This window comes from Paroedura picta, chromosome 8 (assembly GCF_049243985.1).
Source record: "Paroedura picta isolate Pp20150507F chromosome 8, Ppicta_v3.0, whole genome shotgun sequence".
Classification (NCBI taxonomy): Eukaryota; Metazoa; Chordata; class Lepidosauria; order Squamata; family Gekkonidae; genus Paroedura; species Paroedura picta.
Genome location: NC_135376.1, coordinates 774,586 through 797,025, shown reverse-complemented (window position 1 = coordinate 797,025; position 22,440 = coordinate 774,586). Strand labels below are relative to the sequence as shown.

At 59.3% G+C, this 22,440-nt stretch overlaps 1 protein-coding gene across 2 annotated transcripts; it reads right to left on the bottom strand.

Moving 5' to 3' along the window:
* Positions 1-2,761: 2,761 nt before the first annotated feature.
* On the bottom strand, positions 2,762-22,213 carry MB21D2 (Mab-21 domain containing 2). 2 transcript variants are annotated; one of them, XM_077347988.1, is made up of 2 exons: positions 21,908-22,213; positions 2,762-4,710 (listed from the first exon to the last, which is right to left on the bottom strand). In XM_077347988.1, exons 1-2 carry the CDS (start codon positions 22,179-22,181, stop codon positions 3,446-3,448), a joined length of 1,539 nt encoding a protein of 512 aa, XP_077204103.1. In that variant the 5' UTR covers positions 22,182-22,213; the 3' UTR covers positions 2,762-3,445. The 2 variants fall into 2 exon arrangements, with proteins under 2 accessions (XP_077204103.1, XP_077204104.1); XM_077347989.1 differs by lacking the exon at positions 21,908-22,213 and adding an exon at positions 21,302-21,542.
* Positions 22,214-22,440: the final 227 nt, after the last annotated feature.

The window sequence follows — 22,440 nt, the reverse complement described above, 5'->3', positions numbered from 1 at the left end:
TGACCGCTTTTGCTTCTTCTGAGGCTGAAGAACTGGCCGCTTGGCTCAGCAGCTGGAAAGCCATGTGGATCTAGTGATGGGTCAAGCAGGAAAAAAACTGACTCCCCCCCCCCAAATAAATGGGAGAATTTTCACTTCTCTGAACATTTTGCTTGCTTTCTGCCCCTGAGCTGCAGCAACTGGGTCAATTATGGCCAAGCAGAATAAAATATGCTTTAAAACAAACTGCCTGTGTTAAATTGCAGGACAGAGTTTGAGTCCAGGGGCCCCTTTACGACCCCCAGAGTCTCACCCAAGGAGTACGCTTCTATGCCCACCCAAAAGCTTCTCCCCAGAATGAACGGCTGCTGGTCTTCCTGGGAGCACTGGGCGCAGACTCAGGAGCCCACCTGAAGCAGGGTGGCATTGGGCAGCACAAGATGCCCAGGAGGGCATGGGCATCCGTTAAGCAGGGCTGCTGTCAATCTCTGCGGCTTTGAAAGCCTCCCGTGTGGCAGAGGTTGTGTTGCCTTAGCCTGCTGCACTGCTTCTCGGCTGCTCACCGTGTGCCGTTCAGCATTTCCACCCCCCAGCTCTCCAGTTCTGCAATGCGGCCCCCCTGCCTGGAGTAGATTGCCCTGGAAGGTGGCAGGCCCTGCTCCCATTTTGTGACCGGGGGGAGGGGGGTGCCTGCCCTGCCAAGTCCTACCGCAATGAGGGGTCAGCTGAGCAGCCAGGCAGAGCCCCTTTGCCTCGCTGCTCAGCCAGAAAAATCCATTCCATTATTTAGCCACCGTGAACACTTTTAATTGGCACTAACAACACTGTTGATGCTTAAATTTATCTTTTCTGTTGTTCTAATAAAGTTAATGCTTCAAAATACATTTGACCAAAACCGGTAGATGGAAATAATGACTCTCCCGCCGTGTGACTAGCCAGCTGGCCACGGGCCCGTCGCCTCCTCGCATCTCACAGGCTCTTCCGCTGGCCGGGCCGGCCAGTCTCCCCACGCTGCTTCCTGGTGCTGCCCGGCAGCCTTGGCCACCCTCGGGGATGTCCGGGACGGAGAAAGACACGGACCGGCAGCCTGCAGTGGGCAGGATCGAGGGGGCAGCTCTGGGCTGCCCTCGCCTGGGCGAATTGGCTGGAACCGCCAGACCCAGCCAGGACCATTCCTGGTCCCAGCCCCTCCCGCTAAGCACGTTAATTAAGCCGAATCCAATCACTGAAGACTTCGGAGAGGAAAAATCCAGAAGTGTCCAGAAGAGCTCTCCCCAATTAAAATGAGAATAAAAAGAGCAAAGCTGAAAGACCTGTCATTAATGAGGTTCAGAAATTGAGAAGGACGTCCCTTATTGGTTCCCAGGCAGAATCTGTGCTGCCCCCTGCTGGCACCTTCGTGTACCAACGGCTTCTGCCTCGGAGGATGGGAAAAGGTGGGCTTTGGTCATGGGTGTGTGTGTGGGGGGGCAATCTCCCCAGCTGCCTTCCTCCCCCTTTTCAGAACAATGCTTATGAGGAGCCAGCTTGTCAGGAGCAGCAGCCTCCACTCTGGAGAGCCACATTTCACCCACCACTCCCTGACAGGCAGCCGGCCGGGTGACCTTAGGCCAGTCACAATCCTGTGAGAGCTGTTCTCACAGAGCAGTTCTGTCAGAGCTCTCCCCTCCCTCCCCGGGTGTCTGTCTGGGGGAAGGAAGGGAAGGTGACTGGAAGCTGCTTTGAGACTCCTCCAGGGAGAGAAAAGCAGGTATAGAAACTGCCCTCTTCCCCCTCCTTCTTCTTGATACTTATGAGCTCTCCACCCCCACCCCCCACCCCCACCCCCACCCCCCACCTACAAAGCACCTCCTTCCACATTTGGGAACCGACTCCTGCCCCTCGGCCATAAGCTCCCTCACAGGGTGTCTGTTGTGGGGAGAGGAAGGGAAGCCGATTGAAAGCCACTGTGAGACTCCTTCAGGGAGAGAAAAGCAGCATAAGAACCAACTCTTCTTCTTCTTCTTCATCTCCCCAAGGCTGCAGGGGGAGCCAGTTTTTGCCCACGGAAAGAGACGGCAGGGGATGGTGCCCGGGAGTTCCAAATTCCCTCCCCTCTTAGCCAGAGAAGTGAAAAGACAAATGTTACCAGGCTGGGGGTGGGATTTACGTGCTTCATAGACAGAGACCCTGCTTTTCTCCCCAGTGGAAATACCAACTGGGTATACATCAATCTCCTGTCCTCCGTTATATCCTCCCGACAACCTCCCTGTGAGGTAGGCTGGGCTGAGAGCGTGTGGCCGGATGCAGATCACCAAGTGAGTCTCAGGGCAGAGCAGGGATTCTAACTGGGGATCCCCCAGATTTTAACCAGTATGCTAACCACCCTACCAAACAGACTGTCCCCCCCCCCCCCAGCTGTGCAGCCGGCTCTCTCTGCATCCCCCACTGGGAGCCAGAAGGGAGAGCCTAGAAGGTGGCCCAGCACAAGCCTCACTGGAAAGGAGGGCAGGGTGGGGGGCCAGGATCAGTGCAGGAGGGCCAGAGGAGCCCTCGGCTGACCACTCAGGCTGCTGGACTGATGTTGTCTCAGATGAGTCTCTCGCGCTGGTGGCGACAGGCCTTCTGCCCTGGCAAAATGAAGCCAGAGAAAGGGCTGCTTCTCCCCCAAGGCAGAAACCCCCACCAGCACATGTGCTCAGGGGCAGCCCCAGGGACACAGGGGGGGCAGCGCCGGGGGCCTCGCCCGCACCCCTCCTGACAAGAAGCACAAAGCCAAAGGAGAGGCCAGAGCGGCAGAAGGTTTGATTAGTGCAAATTAACGTTTATAACAGCATGGTCTTTAATCGCATTTAAATAAGGCTTTGAATAATTACACACACTAAAAACTAACATTCCAGAACCTTCTTCTGCAGGGAAGGGCGGCAGAAAGAGCCTCCTCTGCATGGTACAAAATTACATTCAAGAAGAGGTGACTGGGGGGGGGAGGGGGGGCTTTAAAGAAGCTGGCTGCCTCCTTTTAATGCCAACGTGGTCGTCCAGAAGAGGAAAGTGAAAGAGAAAAGAGAAGGCGTGACGGCCAAGGAAACGGGCACCGGTCAACGTTCTCGGCTGGCCTTTCTCGCCCTCTCCGACCAAGAGGAGAAAAGCAGAAGGACATCCGGTGAGGGGGAGGGGCGGGGGGGGGGCTGGGAAAAGACCGGCATCAAGGAAGTGTGGAAAATACCGGGGGGGGGGGGGCGAGGAGGCACCTGTGTCGGTGTCCAGGTCATCACCCAAAAGTTCAGGCTCACCAAAAATTCCGGTGGGAGGGTACAAGCAGCCAAGAACCCCGGGGATTCCCCGTTTCCAAGCGCGCCTGACCCGTCTGAGCCTGGGGGCCCTTTGGGTCCTTCTCGGCCCGTCCAGCAGAAAGGCAGAGAGGTCGAAACCGCCTGAGAGGTGGGCCGAGGGGAGCCGTTGGCAGAGTCCGAGGGAGGGTCCGCTTTCAGAAGAATTTGTCATCGATCCTGAAGTGGGGCCGGGTGACGTCGTCGGGGTTAATGAAGACCGAGATGGACTTCCCCGGGTTCTCCGTCACCAGCTGCTGCAGCTTCTTGGCCAGCCGGTCATCGGGCTGGCTGACGTCCCCCCCATCCGACTGGGGGGATGGGATGCTCGTGGTGCTGCCCCTCCTCTGAAGCTCGAGCGTCAGCCGGTTGGCCGCCTTGACGTGCTCGATGGCGGTCCGGAGGTGCTCGGCGGGGTCGGAGCGCACAGAGGAGAGCTTCCGCGCGTGGAGCAGGGCGGTCTCCTCCGACAGGTGCTCCAGCATGTTGCACTGGGGGATGAAGTAGTTGGGGCACATCTTGTTGACCAGGCAGTGCTGCAGGTCGTCGATGAGGCCCAGGAGGAAGTGGGCGGCGTAGTCCTCCTGGGCCAGGTAGCCGGCGGGCAGCCGGTCGCAGGCCCAGAGCATCATGCTGCGCAAGTGGTAGGGGCTGATGGCCTTGGGCCGCGAGAGCAGCTTGATGATGATGGCTTTGCAGGCCTGGTAGGCCTGCATGAGGCTGCCCGAGATGCACTTCTTCAGCTGCACTTCGCTCCGGGCAAAGGAGAGACGCCACTCGTTGTCCTTCCGGCCTTTGTAGGAGCAGGCGGGGACCAGGTAGAACCCGCTGATGACCTCTTCCTCCGTGATCTTCCCGTCCCAGAAGTGGTTCTCCATCAGCCAGCTCTGGGCTACTGCTGGCCAGCCCTTGAAAGACACCACCGGCACAATGTCATACAGCATGCGGCTGCTGCCCACCCCCAAGATGATGGAGATGATCGTCCCGTTCTTCTCCACCTTCTCCACCTTCGGCATCCCCCGCTGAGGCTTCTTCTGGATCTCGGAGAGGACCACGCTGATGGAGTCGTAGAACCAGTCTGCCACTTTTGTGGGGGAAAAGAAGTAATTGGTGGCCCCGTTGATATGGTCCACGATGGTGCAGCAGTCCTTCCACTTGCTGATGGTCCCTTCGTCAAAGAGCCGCAAGCTCAGCCACGAGTGGCACAAGGCCGAGTGGCGCATGTCCAGCGTGACGGGCTGGTTCCGGTCGTGGAGCTTCAGGGCCGGCACCAGGAGGGTGAAGTCCATGTCGTAGTCGGTCCCCCGAGCATAGATGTTCAGCTCGTCCAGGTCCAGGTCCACCACGCCTTCTCGGACCCCACCGGAAAGCAGCAGGTACTCATTGGCTACGGGCAGTTTTTGGTCAAGCTTCTGAACCATGCCTGCAGAGACAAAGAAAGGGAAGTTCAGGACAGCTGGGAGGGGAACAGGAGAACTCTGTGCACACAAGTCAACGCAAAGACTCCGTTTGCCAGAGAGAAAGGAGGGAGGATGCCCAGAACAGCCGGACCACGGTTGGACTCGGAAGCCACCACTGGGGCATGACTGGTGAGCCACTGGAAATGGAAACTTCTGGGCAAAGGCAGTCAACGGGTCCCCAAGGAAGGCTTCCCCCCCCACTTCACCAATTTGTAGGGAATTTCATCTCCGACACTGGAGCGATTTGAGGCTCCTGTGCCCAAGACAGATGGGCGGCGTCTAACTTGAGAGGTCAGGGCCAGGCAGCATGGACACTTCAAATTCTCCAGCCCAGGAGCCTGGACTGTGTTCTGTGCCGGACTGCAGCGGAGTCCGGAGCTGCCCTCTGCAAAGGGGCAGGAAGCTCATCACCCTTCTCAGCGGGGGAGGAGGTGTGCCGGGAGGGTGGGGGGCCAGCACGATAAGGAAGGGGCTGACTCCCAAAGCTCATCTCCCCCCCCCCCAAGAAACCTGGTTGTTCTCTGGATTCTTCTACTGCGGACTGACCCCCCCCCCCCCCCTCTGCAGTGAACCAGTCTGGAGTCAACCGTCAGCAGCGTCGCCCACAAGACAAGCAAAGGGACGTCTGGGCATCCGCCTTGTCAGCACTTCCCACGGAGGAGACTTTCCCCCCACGAGCCCCAGATGAAAAGGCGCCCCCGGAGGATGTGTGGCTGAGCAAGGAGGGGGGGAGAGGGGAAGGTGCCCCCCCCCCAGGATCCTGCTTCCCTTTTAGAACTGGATCGCTCAATAGCCTGCCTGGGAGAAAGAGCCCAACGGGAAGGGAGGGTCGGAGTTATTTTGGGGAAACTATTTTTAAAATCGCATGCTGCGTGAAGGTGAGGCCTTCCGAGGAGGAACAGAAATGTCTTGAGGGAGGAAAATAAATCCTCCCACCCCCCACCCCGACCCAACTCCCTCCACATTGTGCCCCGCAAGGCTCCGCAGTAATTCTTCCTAAAATAGCAAAAGCGGCCTGAGGGCTGCCTGATGAGCAGCTTTAGGAAGCCTCATTACGGGGAACAGGCCCTGCCGGGCTGCGGGCTCCCAGGGCCCTTGTGCAAGAGGCTGGGGTCTGTCTCCCTCCCCCAACCCCCTGGGCAGAACATGCCCCAGGAGGGGAAGAAGAGGGCGGCCACCTTTCCTCCAAGGGCAGGGGGATATTACTGCACCAACGGGCACCAGACCCTCCTGCAGCAGCGTGCCCCAGGGCTCCCCAGGGGGCACTTTCGGTCCAGGGCAACCCGTCTCTTCCCAACAGGCCCTGTGCCAGGGGTCCAGGAGGAGAGTTCTCCAAAACTCTGAAACCATTTTTCTGTTCGATATCAGAAGAAGCTGCAATTGGGAGGGGGGAGTCCCAAACTGAATGACCTGTCTTGGGAGGTGGGGCCTCACCTTGAGGACATTTCACTTTGGGGGGGGGATATTTATTTCATTTAAGAAATTCAATCGCATACCCCAGAGCCTGCAAGACGGGGGGGGGGGGAGAACTGCCCCCGGCCCACTCTGAGGAAGGCCGATGCCTCCTCTTTGCTTGCTCTGAGGGAGCCGGTTTGGACTCCCCCTGGCTCTCAGAGAAGCTGAGGTGAGGACATGGAAGGGATGTCCACCGATCCCTCCCCCTCCCCCCCACACCTACATTTATGCCTTTATGCCTCTTGGGGGGCTCCAGGATGCCAGGAAGATTTCAAAGCTGGTGCGGAGGGGATTTTGTGGAGGAGAAGGGCTCCTGTTTGCCACCGGCCAGGCACAACCACCCCCCTTCTGCCCCCTTTGGTCCCACCTCCTGCTCAGTGCAGGATCAGCCTCCAGCATCCAGGAGAAGGATCTGTCCAGCCGCCGCTTGGAGACCACCAGTGAGGGGGAGCTCCCCACCTCCTTAGGCAGCCCCTTCCACGGTTGAACTAGACTCCTAGAATCCTAGAGTGGGAAGGGGCCATGCAGGCCATCTAGTCCCACCCCCTGCTCAGTGCAGAACCAGCCTCAAGCATCCAGGAGAAGGATCTGTCCAGCCGCTGCTTCAAGTGAGGGGGAGCTCCCCACCTCCTGAGGCAGCCCCTTCCCCTGCTGAACTAGACTCCTAGAATCCCAGAGTGGGAAGGGGCCATGCAGGCCATCTAGTCCCACCCCCTGCTCAGGGCAGGATCAGCCTCAAGCATCCAGGGGAAGGATCTGTCCAGCCAGTGAGGGGGAGCTCCCCACCTCCTTAGGCAGCCCATTCCACTGCTGAACTAGACTCCTAGAATGGGAAGGGGCCATGCAGGCCATCTAGCTCCACCCCCTGCTCAGTGCAGGTTCAGCCTCAGGCATCCAGGAGAAGGATCTGTCCAGCCGCTGCTTGAAGAAGGCCAGTGAGGGGGAGCTCCCCACCTCCTGAGGCAGCCCCTTCCACTGCTGAACTGGATTCCTAGAATCCCAGAGTGGGAAGGGGCCATGCAGGCCATCTAGCTCCACCCCCTGCTCAGTGCAGGTTCAGCCTCAAGCATCCAGGAGAAGGATCTGTCCAGCCTCTGCTTGAAGACGGCCAGTGAGGGGGAGCTCCCCACCTCCTCAGGCAGCCCCTTCCCCTGCTGAACTAGACTCCTAGAATCCTAGAGTGGGAAGGGTCCATGCAGGCCACCCAGTCCCACCCCCTGATCAGTGCAGGATCAGCCTCCAGCATCCAGGAGAAGGATCTGTCCAGCCGCTGCTTGAAGAGGGCCAGTGAGGAGGAGCTCCCCACCTCCTTAGGTAGCCCCTTCCTCTGCTGAACTAGACTCCTAGATTCCTAGAGTGGGAAGGGGCCATGCAGGCCATCCAGTCCCACCCCCTGCTCAGTGCAGGATCAGCCTCAAGCATCCAGGAGAAGGATCTGTCCAGCCTCTGCCTGAAGACGGCCAGTGAGGGGGAGCTCCCCACCTCCTTAGGCAGCCCCTTCCACTGCTGAACTAGACTCCTAGAATCCTAGAGTGGGAAGGGGCCATGCAGGCCATCTAGTCCCACCCCCTGCTCAGTGCAGGATCAGCCTCAAGCATCCAGGAGAAGGATCTGTCCAGCCTCTGCCTGAAGACGGCCAGTGAGGGGGAGCTCCCCACCTCCTCAGGGAGCCCATTCCAGTGCTGAAATACTCAGACTGTGAAAAAGGTTTTCCTGAGGCCCAGCTGCTCCTGTTCTACAGGTAGTTGAAACACATCACTCCCTGCACTTTCCCTCTGCAACCATCCAGCCACTGCCCTTTTAACGGCATGAACCAGGACCTCCTGCCCACAGCATCCCCAGCCCCTGCCATTCCCAGGCCAGTCATGTGGTGGCACTAACAGCTCAACCTACAGATCCAGGTGGGCCTCTGGGGATCTGTGTTCACCTGAAAGCTCATTCCTTGAATCAAACCCTAGTTGGCCTAAAGGTGCCCCTGGAATCCAACTCTGTTCTATTGACAGTTTGACAGCCTCCCCCTCTCTCCACAACACGCCCATTTCAGGACAGGGCATCTGCCTTAGCCCAGAGCAGGTTTGGAAATAAAGCCACGTTTTAGATTTGCAGTCCCAACTGACTTATTTCAGCTGCCTTCAGCCTCAATTTACAGGCCGCAGTTTGATTCACCTCCAACCCAGGGTCATGGGGGGGGGGGTCATGGTGGAATGCTGCCCCCTCCCCAGCCCACCCTGGCTAGGAAGGCAAACCAGAGGCACGACTTGCCTCATTCAGGCTGGTCGTGACGCCCGAGGGCAGAAGTCCAGGCTCAGTCCCACCGCAGCCCTCAGCAACACCACCGGAGCACAGAGGCACCACTGTGGACTGGCCAAAACCTCCACGCCTCTCCCCACCACCCGAACTCCAGGGCTCGAGAGCAGATGCTGGGGAGCTGCAAACATCTCCTTGAACTGCGATCCGCGCAAGGGAGCCCGGCTGGTGGCTTCTGTCCTGCACTCTCCCTCCCCTGACAGAGGCTGCAAGAACTTAATCAAGGGCAGCGGGATTCACGTCCAGGAGCACCTTCGAGACCAACCTGCTTAGCCTCTCCGAAGCTCCTTCCCTGACATGCTGGTGCAGGGAAACCACAACCCCCTGGCCACCCACACTGACCCCAATTTCATGCCCAGAGGATGCCCCCCCCCTGCCAAAGGCAGAATCCCTGGCATCTCCCTGCTCTCCTGCAGACCAGCCCCCAGCCCCCCATCTGGAACGTCATCAAGCGCAGTGAGGCAGGATGCCTGAAGCTGCCACACATTCACCGTGATGAGAGCAAAGCACCACCCAAGCACAGGCAGGGCCCCATCTGGTTCGCTGCCCCCCCCCCCCCCCCCCGGCAGGCTTCAAGTCAGATGCTGGCCGCTAGTCTCCAAGGCGGGCACAGAGCCAGTTCTGGCCGCCGGGCACCCTGCCCCTCCCGGCCTCTCAAAGGCCCTTGAACTACGGAACAGAGGAGATCCGGCCAGTCTGCCGGGCAAAGGCCCCCGACCAAGCGGCCAGCAGAACTGCTGACTGACAGATGAGTGGCAGCCTTCCCTCCCGGTGAAATCTATACGTGTTAACAGCCACATTGAGTTGTTAAGCTGCACCATTATCTGCCAGGCAAGCGTGAGAGCTCTTTGCAAGCGGTTTGCACGCCAGTTTAAAGGGAAACGTCTTCATTAAGCCCAGTGGCTCACACTTCGGCAGTTGCTCCTGCAAACGCACACCAGACGGACCCGAAGCAGCAGGGTCCCCTGCGGAAAGCCCACACTCCTCCCCCCCCCCAGCCCACCTTGCAGGAGGGTCACTTCGCTGCAGAAGGAGCCTGGCTTCGTTGGGACACTCCCGGGGTTCAAGGCCTCTCTCTTCCCGCACAGAAGACTTGTGGCCTGCAGAGGAGGAGTCCGGAGCTGCTCGGAGGGAACGTTTTCTCCTCCGGCTCCCCTCCCCTCCCCATCCACCCTCCCCCAAGGTCTTCATTAAGTGCCGCTATGGAAGCGGATCAGTCCCGGCCTTCCCCAAAGCGAGTGCGGGCCTCCCTGAACGCTGCAGCCATCCTGGGCTTCTCAAAAAAGGCTATTTATTTCACAAAAGGCTATCGCAGAGACTGGAGACCTTCCAGAATCAGGACCGGTCTCTCCAGGCAACGGAGATCGGCTCCTTGGGAGAAAACGGCCGCTTTGCCGGGTGGACATTGCCGGGGTGCTGAGCTGAAGCCCCCCCCCCGCTCCCCCTCCAAATCTCCAGATGGGTTGGCAATCCTAACTGACAGCCACCCCACCCCCACCCTGGCCCCCAGCAGGAGATTGGGGAGGTGGGCAGATCCAGGCTGGGAAACTCCAGGGATCGCGGCCACAAAATGAGGTTCAGCAAGAACGCTTGTGGGGGAGTCAAGTCAGACCCTGGAACAAGGCAGGGGACAGAATGGCTTGCGGGAGGACAGTGGGGCCCAGGGCCACGGAGCCCCCACCCTGCAAAACACCCATTTCCTCAGGGGAACTGGTCTCTGTTGCCTGGAGAGGATGATGCTGGAGGATCCCCAGGTTCCCCCTGGAGGCTGGCATCCCTAAATGCTCTTGGCTTGCTTACACACACACACACACACACACACACACACACACACACACACACAGTGATCATTTTGGCTGCTGCTGGTTGCACCTCCCCGCAGCTCTTCAGCAACCTCCTTGGAAGGCAGCAGCCAGAACCGAATGCTCTTCCGAAGGAGTTCCCCAGCGTGGACTGGGCAGCCCTAGAGCCATGGGCCTCTCCCATCCAGCCCTGGGGGGCAGGGAGGCAGCAGGCGGCCAGAAGCATCCGTCTGGGAGGGCCGCCCGCCAAACCTCTCTGTCTGGGGGCGTTCCAGGCAGCTCCCCCTTTCCCTGTGCTGCCCCCCTCCCCGAAGAAGAGCCCCTGTAGCCTGACGCTGCGGCATCCAGCCCGGTCTCCCCATCGGGACACAAACGCACTGACTCTGCCGGCAGGGAAGGCCACAGGCCAGCGGGGGGCTCTGGAGCCAGGAGGCAGCAGGGCTCCACCCAAAAGGGACCGTCACCAACCTGAATTCTCGACCAGAGGGACAGCACAAGCTCCGTCCTCGCCACGGGCCTCCCTCCCCCAGATACACCCAGGACAGAGACAACAGCCAGTCATTTTTTTTTGGGGGGGGGAGTTTTTCCCCCAGGGAAAAATTGAAATCTCAGAGAAAATTGAACTAAAGGCAACATTTACCATCCTATCAAGCATGAACTAATTTTACAGCTTTTTAGCAACACAAAATGCATCATTTCAAACTCATTTAGCCTATACAACTGCAATATCTGACACATTTATGGGACTTCAAAATTATGCATGCCTTAGTTGTGTACAAACAAAATTGCAATATGCCAATGTATCCTCAGCTACCGTAGCACACACACCTGGGGGCCAGCTACATGCCCGGTGGCTACTGGTGGCCTTTGCTGAAACTAGGATCCTACTGTGTAACTTTTGCCTCATTCACCACGTGTCAACACTTTTATCTTCACAACAACCCTGTGAGGCAGGCTAGGGAGAGGAAGGAAGGGCGGAAAGAGAAAGGAGAAGTGAGAGAGGCCGGCCCAAAGTCACTCAGAAAGATTCACAATGAGCAGCAATTTGAAGCCGGGCCTCCTCAAACCAGCACCACGTTACATGGTGTCGCCGTCCGGGATGCCACGCTTCCCCGCCCCACCCAAGCAGCAGCAGGGGCTCAGCAAGCAGGGCTCGCAGGGGGAGAGCTGCTTCCTGCAGGGATGTCAAGCAGGGCAAGCATGGAGACAGATGAGGGAGACGGCCAACAGGGGGGAAGTGAGGGCATCGGGAAGGGGAACTTGGGCAGAAAGGCGACTCTGGGGCCCAAGCCAAGGAGGGTGGCTGCAGGGCCACAAATGAAATCCCTCCCTTCCCTTCACGCCCAGCATTTATAAAGTGCTCATCATGTTGCACCGATCCTCGAGCTGCCTGCTGGGGAAAGCAACCCATTTTGCAGGTGAGCCCACTCCTGCCACCACTCCAGGCAGCAAGATGGAGGCCCAGCAGAATGTCCCCTTGCTTCAGGGCTCCTCCCAAAGGGGAACTACAAGCCGGCGGGCGATTGGGGTCGCTGCTCCTGCCGAGCTAGTTCTACGGGATCCCACCCCACCCCCCAACCCCCTTTGCATTTCCACTTGTGAAATCGATTCCTGGGTACTGCAGCACCCGGGGAAGGAACCCGGGGAAGGAAGTGCGGGGGTTTCACAAGACCCCCCCCCCCCGGAAGAGGCACATCCTTGGTCGTTTGCCTTTTGCACTGAGACTCAGTGCAGCTAAGAAGCAATTAACCAGGACTCTGATTACAGGAATCTGGGGGCAGGCCCAGGCCCTAGACCAGGGGTAGTCAAACTGCGGCCCTCCAGATGTCCATGGACTACAATTCCCAGGAGCCCCTGCCAGCATTCGCTGGCAGGGGCTCCTGGGAATTGTAGTCCATGGACATCTGGAGGGCCGCAGTTTGACTACCCCTGCCCTAGACACTTGCAACAACTTCCCTTGTGCCCCCCCTAAAGAACTTAACGTTCTTTCTCAGGTCAACGTTGGCTCAGGATCCCCAGCCCACGGGAACTAAGATGGGCCTCAGCCAGGGGCAGAACCCCTTTGGCCTGGCCCCAGCCCAGGGCAGTGCTCTGCCAAAAGGGGTCTGCAAGAAGGCCGAGCTGGCCCGCCAGGCCAAGAAAAGCCACCAGGAAGCGCTGGCCTCGCCACTGAAAGCTGAAGTCTGATCTGCTCCAAGACCTTGGACCCCCCCCTCCCCAGCCATTGCCCAGTTTGTTAGCTTGTCCTTTCTTTCTTTCGCTCTGCTTGAGCTGCCCAGGCTGTGGGCTGCTTCCCTGGCCAGAACAAGAAGAGAAAGAAGGCTGCACGCCAGCAGACGTTTCCCTAGAGCCAGTCCCAAAGTCCATTTATAGCTTGAGCTGTAAGAGCCAAGGAGGAAGCACGCCCCCCCCCCCTCCCCACAAGGCAGCTGCCCGCTGGCTCCTCCTCTCCTCTCCTCTCCCTATTCCCTCCCTCCCTCCCTTCCGGAGAGTGTCTAGGGCCATCTGCGCTTGCTCAGGGTCGGCAGGCGCTCCCTCCAGCTGGTCTCTGTCAACATGAGGCTGGAGGCCACTCACCAAGTGCTCAGGCAGGGCAAGGGAGCCCAGCCCAACCTGCCTGCCGGCAACAGGCTCAGCCAGCTGATGTGCAGAAGGCAGGGGGTGGGGGGGGGGGTGGAAAGGGATTCAGGCAGCATAAGCGGCTCCCAGACATGCCTGGCCTTGCTTGCTGGCAAACAGCAAGAAAAAACACACGCCTGGGGCACACATGGCAGAGCACTGCCAGCATAAAACAGGGGACTTCAAAGGAACTTCACAAAAGTTTTATCACAAAGGAACTTCAAGAACAGACTAGAAAGGGAAACGGCGGAACTGAAAGTTATTACAATACTAAAAAAAAAAAATGGAACCCCCGGGCCTCAACAGGGATATTGGTTTTTTATCTCACTATTCAGGAGGCTAAACTGTAGCTGAATAAGGTTAGCAGGGCTGTCCAGATGTCCAAGGACTACAACTAGCAGGGGCTCATGGTAATTGGCAGGTGCTTTTAGGTTAGAATTTTTAGAACTATTGTTGAACATTTTTCTACTTACTTGGTATATGCATTTTCTTGATGCTAACCAAGCCTATTCTAGGGTAAAGGTAAAGGTATCCCCTGTGCAAGCACCAAGTCATGTCTGACCCTTGGGGTGACGCCCTCTAGCGTTTTCATGGCAGACTCAATACGGGGTGGTTTGCCAGTGCCTTCCCCAGTCATTACCGTTTACCCCCCAGCAAGCTGGGTACTCATTTTACCGACCTCGGAAGGATGGAAGGATGAGTCAACCTTGAGCCGGCTGCTGGGATTGAACTCCCAACCTCATGGGCAAAGCTTTCAGACGGCTGCCTTACCACTCTGCGCCACAAGAGGCTCTTCTATTCTAGGGAGGGGCAGCCAATAAATCTATCTTCAAATAAATGAATGGGGGAACCACCTCTGCCTTGAGAGCCCCTTGCTCGGTTTGCCACAAGTTGGCTGTTGTTTAGCTGTACTTTACACAAACAAGGGGATCACCTGAATTGAATTTGGAAGTGAGATTCCCCCCCCCCCACTTGCAGATTGATCCCGCGCTGTATTTGCCTTTGATTCCACAGTGCCATGTTTTTGCACAGATTCCATGCACACCTGCCGCCCCGCCCCACCTTCCAAAAAAGGCATGAAAGGAAGATGCTGAAGATGGGAGCATCTGGCTCTGGGGCTTGTAAGGGAGAAGGGCAGATCTCAGCCTGTGCCACAAGCACCAGGCCATTCACCCCCCTGATTTGTGCGGTGAAAGGCCCAGCTGAGCTGGCATGCTCCCCACGTGCCCGGCCCCCTGCTGCACCACCGGCTGAGCCTCCAGAGGGCGCTGCAGGGGCTGCGGCTGGTCCTGATCCATTGCCTGGGTCCACCACTCTTGGCTCCACCTGGAGATCTGGCCAGTGAAAACCAGCCCGATGCCCAGAGGCTGAACCACCTGGTCCCAGCCAGACCAGCACCCAGCCCGGACGTGCCCGCGTAGGCCAGGGGAACGGCACCACGGGCCCCAGGCGAAGACCCCAGCAAGGCCCTCACTGCAGCATCAGGAGGTGATCCACTCTGACAGCTGTCAGAGTAGACGGGGCTCACCTGTACCTGCTTCTTCGGATGAGGGGAAGGATCAGCTGCAAGCCCCCTGGCTGAGGCTGCCCCGCGCGGCTTGGCTGCCTTTCAGAAGGGCCTTGAGGCAAGGTGGGTGCAACGCGTGCGTTACCTGCCTGTCTTCCCAGACAACTCCTTGTTCCAGTTCACTTTGGACGAGCTCTGCTTGACTGACTCCCAGTTCCTGACTTCGGCCTGACTCCCTTGGCTTTGGTTCCTGACTACACTCCCAGCTCTAGACCTGCGGCTTGGCTTCTGACTACGGGTTGGCTTTGACTGTTTCTCTGGCTCTTGACCCTGGCTCACTTGACTTCGCTCCCCGCCCCGCTTGCTGTGACCTCTGACTGGCTTGACTCTCAGCTTCCAGACTGGACTCTGAACTTTGACAAGTTCTCTGCTCTGGCACAACCACCCAGCCGTGCAGGCGCAGCCCAGCAGGGCAGCACACCTCCTGGGGGAAAACCCAAGCAAAAGTGCCTCCACCCAACTCACTTTTTGCCTGCTCCTTCACCAAGGGGTCTGCCTTCTGGTTGCCAGAGCAACACAGCAAAGCTAATAGGCGCACCACTTGAAGATAGCATTGCTCAGATTTTGGAGGGGATGGGAAGAAGGCAGAGAAGAACGCACATTTTTAATAGGGAAGCTGCAAATTCTGCTACTGCAATGAGACCCCCCGCCCCTGGCACCAGCTCCTTCCTGGCCAGCGGGTGAGGGACATTCTGGGGGCAGCCGAATTTGCTGACTCATCCAGGCCCAGGGAAGCTGCATCTGCTCCAACTGCGGGGCCTGTAAAAGCATCTTCACTGCAGGGAATTTGCCAGAGGAGGTGAAAGGCAGAGCAAGAGTGACAAAGCCAGGTGGGCAGAGACAGGAATTGGCCCTCAGGCCACAACAGCTCTGCCTGAAACATTCGCTTCCCACCCCCACTCCCCAATCTTCGCTAACATTTTGAAGCCTGACAGAAGTTCTAGAGAGTTCTGGTCTCAATAAAAGGCAGACCAAGTATTTTTAACAAGCCTACGTTTAAAAGAAAAATTGTCCAAAGGAATTTTCAATAACTCTCCTTTCTGCATTCTCAACCAGTGGGGCTCACTCTACCATGACACAGAGCAAATTAATAACCGAGAACACAACAGGACAGAAGTCCTGGAAACCACAACCAAGGAACGCCCCAGGCAAAAGTCCCCAGAAAGAGTGGATAAATTATCGCCTAATTAACAGCTGACTGATCTCACAACACTGGGGGTGGGGCAAGGGTATTCCAAAGCTGAGATGCGGGACCCTCCATGGCCACCCACTGGCAGAAACCCAAAGGCAGGGCAGTGGGTAAGGACCCCACATCTACGGAGGACCATACATGGGCCAGTGGGTCCCCTGGTGGAAAGGGTTTGTGGTCTACCCAGCTAGCTTTGCAGATGCCATCTAAATAAATCAGAACTGTCTTCAAGGGCAGGCCCATGTAGGGTGTCCAACAGTAACCAAGCCTGGAGATAATGGCTTTGGCCAGGCCTTTCTCCTCACCGAAGAGGTGCAACTGGTGAGTCAGTGAACCAGCTGGTTAACGTTGCTAAATATTACATTACAGTCAACTGAATTGAAGGTCAAGAAGGGCCAGGGGTATTTTAGACCACCAATGAAAAGCACTGATCATTCGAGCGTCTCTGAGAAACAAGGCCGGGTCTCCATCTGCCCCAGAACGGGGTGGGAAAAGGGGCAATGATCAGAGGGGGCTACAGCTCATGGGGCCAACCCTGCAGCATGTGCAGACGATGCTCTGTTCAGGCTCCTGTGACTCCTGGGGAAGACTTCCAAGTGGCCGTTAATTTTATGCTAGTGGGAACCACTTCTAATTTTGCCCCCACCTAAAGAGAAAGCAGAACAAATCTTGTGCTACCAAAGGCAGTGGAGTGATTTTTTGTCTACGTCACCTCTCCAGAGCCCCCAGCTGCTCCTCTCCTCACAACCCCAGAACAGAATCCCCCAATGCCCCAGCGGCTTGTCCGTCTCCCCCCCCCCCCCCCCGCAGTCCCAAAGCTGCCTCTGAACGCGGCAGGACTTAGGAGTGGATTAAAGGTGATTGGAAGAAGGAGAAGAAGATTAAAAGGAACGCACCAAAAGGCCAGACGGAATCACAGGGGCAGCTCAACCCCTCCTGCAACCTACATCCGGCAACTGGGCTGGCCCTCCTGCAAAAGTGAGGGTCAGGGTACAGCAAACAGTTCCTTATCCAAATGCTGGAATAATGTCCCATACAGACTCCTGTTTCCCCCTTGAGAAGGCAGACCAAAAAAAGAGGCCTTTCCCCCTTTCCCTTTCCCAATGAACCAAGACAGTCTTCCCCGCAAGCAGGGCACATTCAGTGACCCCCCCCCTCCCAGGACGGGGCCCCAGTGCCAGCCAGCCAGCCAGCCAGCCAGCCAGCCAGCCAGCCAGCCAGCCAGCCGGATGCCATCTCTAATCCCTCTGCCTGGTGGGGGCTCCACATGGCGGGACATGTCCCAGGGCACAGGCAGGGAGGGGGGCCGCCATCTTAGGTGACCTCCAAATATTCATCGTCTTGCTCCCACCAGGCATCCCCCTCCCACCGCAGAAACCGGAGAATGAGACGCTCTGGTCCAGTGAGGCCTTCCCCTTCCTCTTGGGGGGCTCCATGGGGCAATCCCTGTGCTCCCCAGAAAGGGGTCCCTGTGCTCTCCTTAGCCAGCAGGGGCCCCGGGCACAAGAGGGGCGGGACGCCGAAGGGGGCCATAGAGCTGCCGGGAGCTGGGCTGGCTAAGGGGCCCATCCCGTATCACCCTCTCTTCACTGCCCCGGGCCCACTGTAGGGTTGCCAGCCTCCAGGTTGGGTCTGGAGATCTCCCAGAACGACGTGTGAACTCTAGACTGCCAGGAGCAGCTGCTGCGGCATCTCAGAGCGTTCCTGCCTCTGCTTTGTGTGCAGCAGGAAGAAAGTTCAATTCCAGGCAGCACCAGTGAGAAGGCATCGGGTCACGAGGGATGTGAAGGGCCTCCCTCCCCGTGGCAGTGAGACCTGCGGCCAGTCTGAGCAGACAAGACGGACCACAAGTCTGACCCGAGCTTCCCTGAGCACCTCCTGCCCCTCCGGCCCCCCACAGGCTCCATCCTGACAGCCAGGGTTTCCCAGCCCAGAGCCAGGGCAGGGCCTGCGGAAGCTATTGGACCCAGGGAATGGACTACGCCTGGAGATTGGCAGCCCCCCCTCACTGGGGGTCTTCAAGCAGCTGCTGGACAGATCTCTATCCTGGATGCTTGAGGCTGGTCCTGCACTGAACAGGGGGTCAAACTAGGTGGCCGGTATGACCCCATCCAACCGTAGGGTTCTTCTCTTGTATTGTTGCCTGAGGCTAGATTCCTGGAAGTAAGCACTCCCACAGACCTGCTGCACCTGAGTTGAGCAAGCCAGGTGAGAATCCCCCCCCCCACACACACACACACACAGAAGCGTAGGAGAGGCAGGCCGTGAATGCTGGACACGCCAGAGCAAAACCCTGCCAGCTGCTGCTGCCTCTCCTCCAACTGTGCATGCGCCACAAAGACACAGGCATGCCCCTGAGCAGCAGGCACGGCTATTGTCTCCCTGCTCTGCCCACAGCTGCGGGCGTTCCTTTTTCGGCCAGGAGCACAGTCCGTGCCTGTGGCCAGCCCCTGACTGTGCCCCATTTGGCCACTTGGCCTGCCTTGGCCGCTTTGCAATGACTTCCTTGCATTCACAGACAGGGAGTGCAACGCGCTGGCATCCGGCCAGAGATCTCCAACCCAGCCCCATCTACGGTGCCAGGCGGTGCCATTGGGTACTGGCCTGATCTGCTGCAGAACAGCTGAACCGGCATCCACTGGCACCTCAGAGACCAAGACGACTTGGGCGTCTTTGGAGCATCACAGCTGTGACCAATCAAGCTTCCCCCATGCTGGAGTGTGGCCGCATCCCCCATTTCTGGCCAAGGAGGTTTTCAAGCACCCGAAGGGGAGGACTGACACCAGACCCTCGCCTGGCAAGGCCCGAGCGAGGCGACAACCCCACTCCTGCCACGCTGCCAGAGGCCCATTCCTGTTCCATCTTGGCACCCTCCCCTGCCCAGTCAGCCTGCCAAAGTCACTGAATGGACCTGGCCCCGTTTGCCCCTCGACACAAAGCCGAGGAGGAGAAGCCCTGAATGGGTGGCCGCCGGTGTTTACTCTGTGTGGTGCAAAACCACAACACAACGGCAGGGCTAATCCCGTCCTGGGGCTCCACAGACCCTTGACGTCAAGTGGCCGAGGGCACAGGCGCTGGCACGCTCTTGGGAGGGGCGGGCACAAGCCAAGTATCCTCTCCTCCCCGCAGAGTCAAAGGCGACTGAATCACTGGGAGGCACCAGGCCCCTTGCAAAGCAGCCCCTCTTCCCCCAGTCTGACCTGAAGGCCCCTCCTGTGTCTCCTCTAGGAACAGAAACTTCCTAGGTGGTCTTCCTTGGTCTTCCACCAACATCTAGCCAGGGGTGACCCTGCATAGCATTCCCGTGCATTCCCCAAGGAATCAGGGGTGGTATGTAGAATATAATACACTGGTGATGCACTAATGTCAAACTATAATGTTTTTAAATGATGGTTTGTTGTTGATATCTTACTGTCAGCGCCCCAGGCGCCCTGCCTGCAGTGGGGGTGGGGAGCTATAAGTCAGAGAAGAAAACCCAGGTAACTTTGTAGTCACACTAAATCCAGCTAATATGTTACCAACAAGCAAGTGTTTTTGCTTTTCCAGGAGGAAACATTTGAGGCTTTCTTTGGTTCTGCTTTGGCCGTTAACATCAGCATCTGCCCCCATGCAAGAGAATTCCAGGCAGCATGTCCCATGCTCGCCCCACCCCACCCCAGCCCCCCCCCCCAGCAGGGCTTAAGTCGTATTTCTCCAGGACACTGCAAAGCCCTGGTGCCACAGCCCCCACCCCCACCCCCACAGACAGACTCCCGATGTGCCTTTGTGCGCAGGGGAGAGAGAGGCAGATCAAAAGTCCCTCCTTCCACGGGAAGGAAAGCCAGAAGCGGAACCAAGAGCAGAGGTTGCCTGCAGGAGCAGCCGGCCAGCCTGCCTGCCTTCACAGGCCTCCACAAGACCAAGGAGCACAAAAAGAGCCGCACTTCTTCCGCCAGCACCAGCCTCTCGGCCGCTTCCAAGGCACACCGGCACTCCAAAGGGTCAAGCTTGCACAAGGCGTCACTGCAGGTCACCGGTGCGGAAGCAAATATTCACTGTGCCCCCCCCCAAAAAAAACAACAACAGAGCTGCCCCCTTCTAATCCCACTGGGGTCAGCGGGTTCAACAAGACCCCACACTCCTTGGGATGGCAGAATCGCTGCCTCTCTGCAGGAGTTTCTGGGTAGAGGAGAGTTCCAGGGCGGGGATGCAGCAGAATCACTGGCTCTCAGAAGCATCAGCCCGCACCAAAGAGCTGCTCAAACAGAGTTCCAGAAAGCCTCTTGCAAAAGGACAGGCCTGTTTCTTGCTCTGGGGAGCTGCAGCCCTCCCTGGAATCCGGCCCCTCCACCCCCCCCAGGACCCCCCTGCCCTCTGAGGCCTGCAGCAATTCCAAGGCCTCACAGAGGGAACGTGCAGCCCCTCTGCCTTCTTGCGCCTCCTGCCAAGGCGTTCGTGGCAGCGCATGTGGCCCTTCCCCAAGCCAGCCCTATGAGGCAGGCCCTAGTGGAGAGCATAATGACGGGACAGGAAGACAGGTCTCCCAAATCTTCTCCCAAGCCACCCCTCCCTACAGAGAAGGGCCAGGCTGCCTCATCCCTGCCCCCCCCTCTGCCCCTCCACTCGCCCAGGAGTGTGCAGGGATGGCCTGAAGAAGACGGTCAAGCAGCTCCTCACTTATCGACTGGCTCCTTCCCACCATCAAGCCTCAGCGGCTGGAGAGCCCTCTGGGGAAGGGGGGGCTGGGTCTCACTGTGCGATGCAAGGCAAGGCCCTCCAGCCCCACAAAGACCCACACGGGGACCCCAGCAGGAGCTGCTGTGCCAAACTCACTCACTGGGGGGGGGGGCTGCTCTTTCAGGGAACCTGATTGATTGCCAAGTAGGAGAGGAAGGAAGGAGCCATCCGGACATACAGGAGGGTACCCCGTGAGAAGACGGGGGGCACGAGAAACCAACAGGGCAAAAGGTGGCAGCTGCCAAGGCCCAGGGTTTCCACGGGGTCACTGCTCCTGGCCCCTGTTGTTCTCCCCCCACCCTCCCAGAAGCCTCCCTGCCATCCCCACCGGAGGCAAGCCCTGGCTGGCACCAGCGGATATCAAGAAATGCCGGAGGGAGGCAAAAGGGCTGGCAAGAAGAAGAGGTGGGCTTTATACCCCCCTTTCACTCCCCTGAGGAGTCTCAGAGCGGCTTACAATTACCTTCCCTTCCCCTCCCCTCTCTGCAACAACCACTCTGTGAGCGAGGTGGGGCTGAAAGAGCTCTGACAGAACTCCTCTGTCAGAATGGCTCTAACAGAACTGTGTGTGGAGGAGGAGTGGGGAATCAAAGCCGGTTCTCTAGATCAAAGGCTTCTGCACTTAACTAAGCACTTAAGCAAGAGGGGGGGATGGGGAAGGTGGGCAGGCAGCGTGGGGGGGACCAAGGACCCCGACTTCTGGACTGCAGTCAAAGGGGGGGCCACGTTTGGGTCAGCTGGGGCTCCGGGATGGCGAGGACCAGGCGCCCAACAGGAGCCCAGAGGCGGCATGGGGCTTGGCCAGCGTCTGAGAGGCTCTGCCGGGACTCCCCCGGGACTCCCCCTCCCCTCCCCTCCCCTCTCAAGCACACGCAGATTATTTGTCCTAAGTAGGTCACCTCTGTAAGCTCTTTTCTCCATAAGCTCCTTTCTCCGTGCGCAAGAGAGGCAAGAAGCCCCAGCAAGGCCAAAGTGTCCCCACGGGCCCCGGCCCTCCATGCTCTCCAGCGGGGAGGCCCCGAGCAGGGCCGCCGGAAGGCCGGGAGCCGAGCGTGCTGGGCGCCCTCAGGCGCTGGGAGCAGCAGGGGCCCCCCCGGGGTGCGAGGAGGGAGCGCGGATGGGGGACCCCGCGGACGGCCACGCGCACCAGGCCGGCCCTCGCGCTTGCCCAACCGGGCGGGGGAGGGGAGGGGAGGGGAAGGGGTGTGGCGCCCCAGGACAGCCCCGCCGGGCCCAGGCCCCGCCTCCCCAGGGCGCCCCCCCCCCGGTTGGGGCCCAGGGGAGCGCCGCTGGAGAGGAGCGCCCTAGGCCCGGCGGGGCGGGGGGCCGGCAAGAGCCCCGGGCAGGCAGGAGAGGGGGCGGCAGGGGGCTTAAGTCCCGCGTCTCCCCCTCCCCGCCCCTCCCCTCCCCCGGCGAGCAGGCCCCCGCCCCCGCCCCCGCCCCCGCCCCCGCCCCCGCGGCCTTTGTGGCGTCCGGCCCTCCCGTGCCCTGCCCTGCGGCCGCACCGAGCATGGAGAAGATGAAGTCCTTGGCGGTGTGGATCTCGAGGGCGCGCTGGTCGTCGTACTCGCGCTGGTCGTGGCGGCCGAACTCGTGGATGAGCCGGTTGAGCTCCTCGACGCGCGCGCCCGAGCGGAAGTCCAGCTCCGGCAAGCAGGCGGCCGACGACGACGACGAGGAGGAGGAGGGCGGCGGGCGAGCGGCGCCAGGGACCCCCCCGACGCCAGGAGCCCCCCCGCCGCCCACCCCGCCCTTGCTGCCCAGCGGCGGCGCGGCCATCTTCCTCCGCGCCCCGCCCGGCCCCCGCCGCCGCCGCCCGGCCCGCCAGCCAGCCAGCAACAAGCGGCCGACCCGCCCGCCTCGCCCGGACCGCGCACGACCAGCCCGGCGCGCGCCCGCACAGGCCGCCCCCCGCGCCGCGCCGCCCCCCTCCCTTCCTTCCCTCCCTCCCTCCCCGCGCCAGGTACGGCCGCGCCCCCGACCCCGCCCCGCCGGCCGGGCCGCTGCGGAAAGGAGGCCGCGGGGCGCAGCAGGACGA

Excerpts from the sequence above, each read along its gene's own strand:
- MB21D2 (XM_077347988.1), bottom strand. The coding sequence starts at position 22,181 with ATGGCCGCGCCGCCGCTGGGCAGCAAGGGCGGGGTGGGCGGCGGGGGG. Across the intron at positions 4,711-21,907 it reads CTTCATCTTCTCCATGCTCG|GCATGGTTCAGAAGCTTGAC; the intron begins GTGCGGCCGCAG and ends TTGTCTCTGCAG.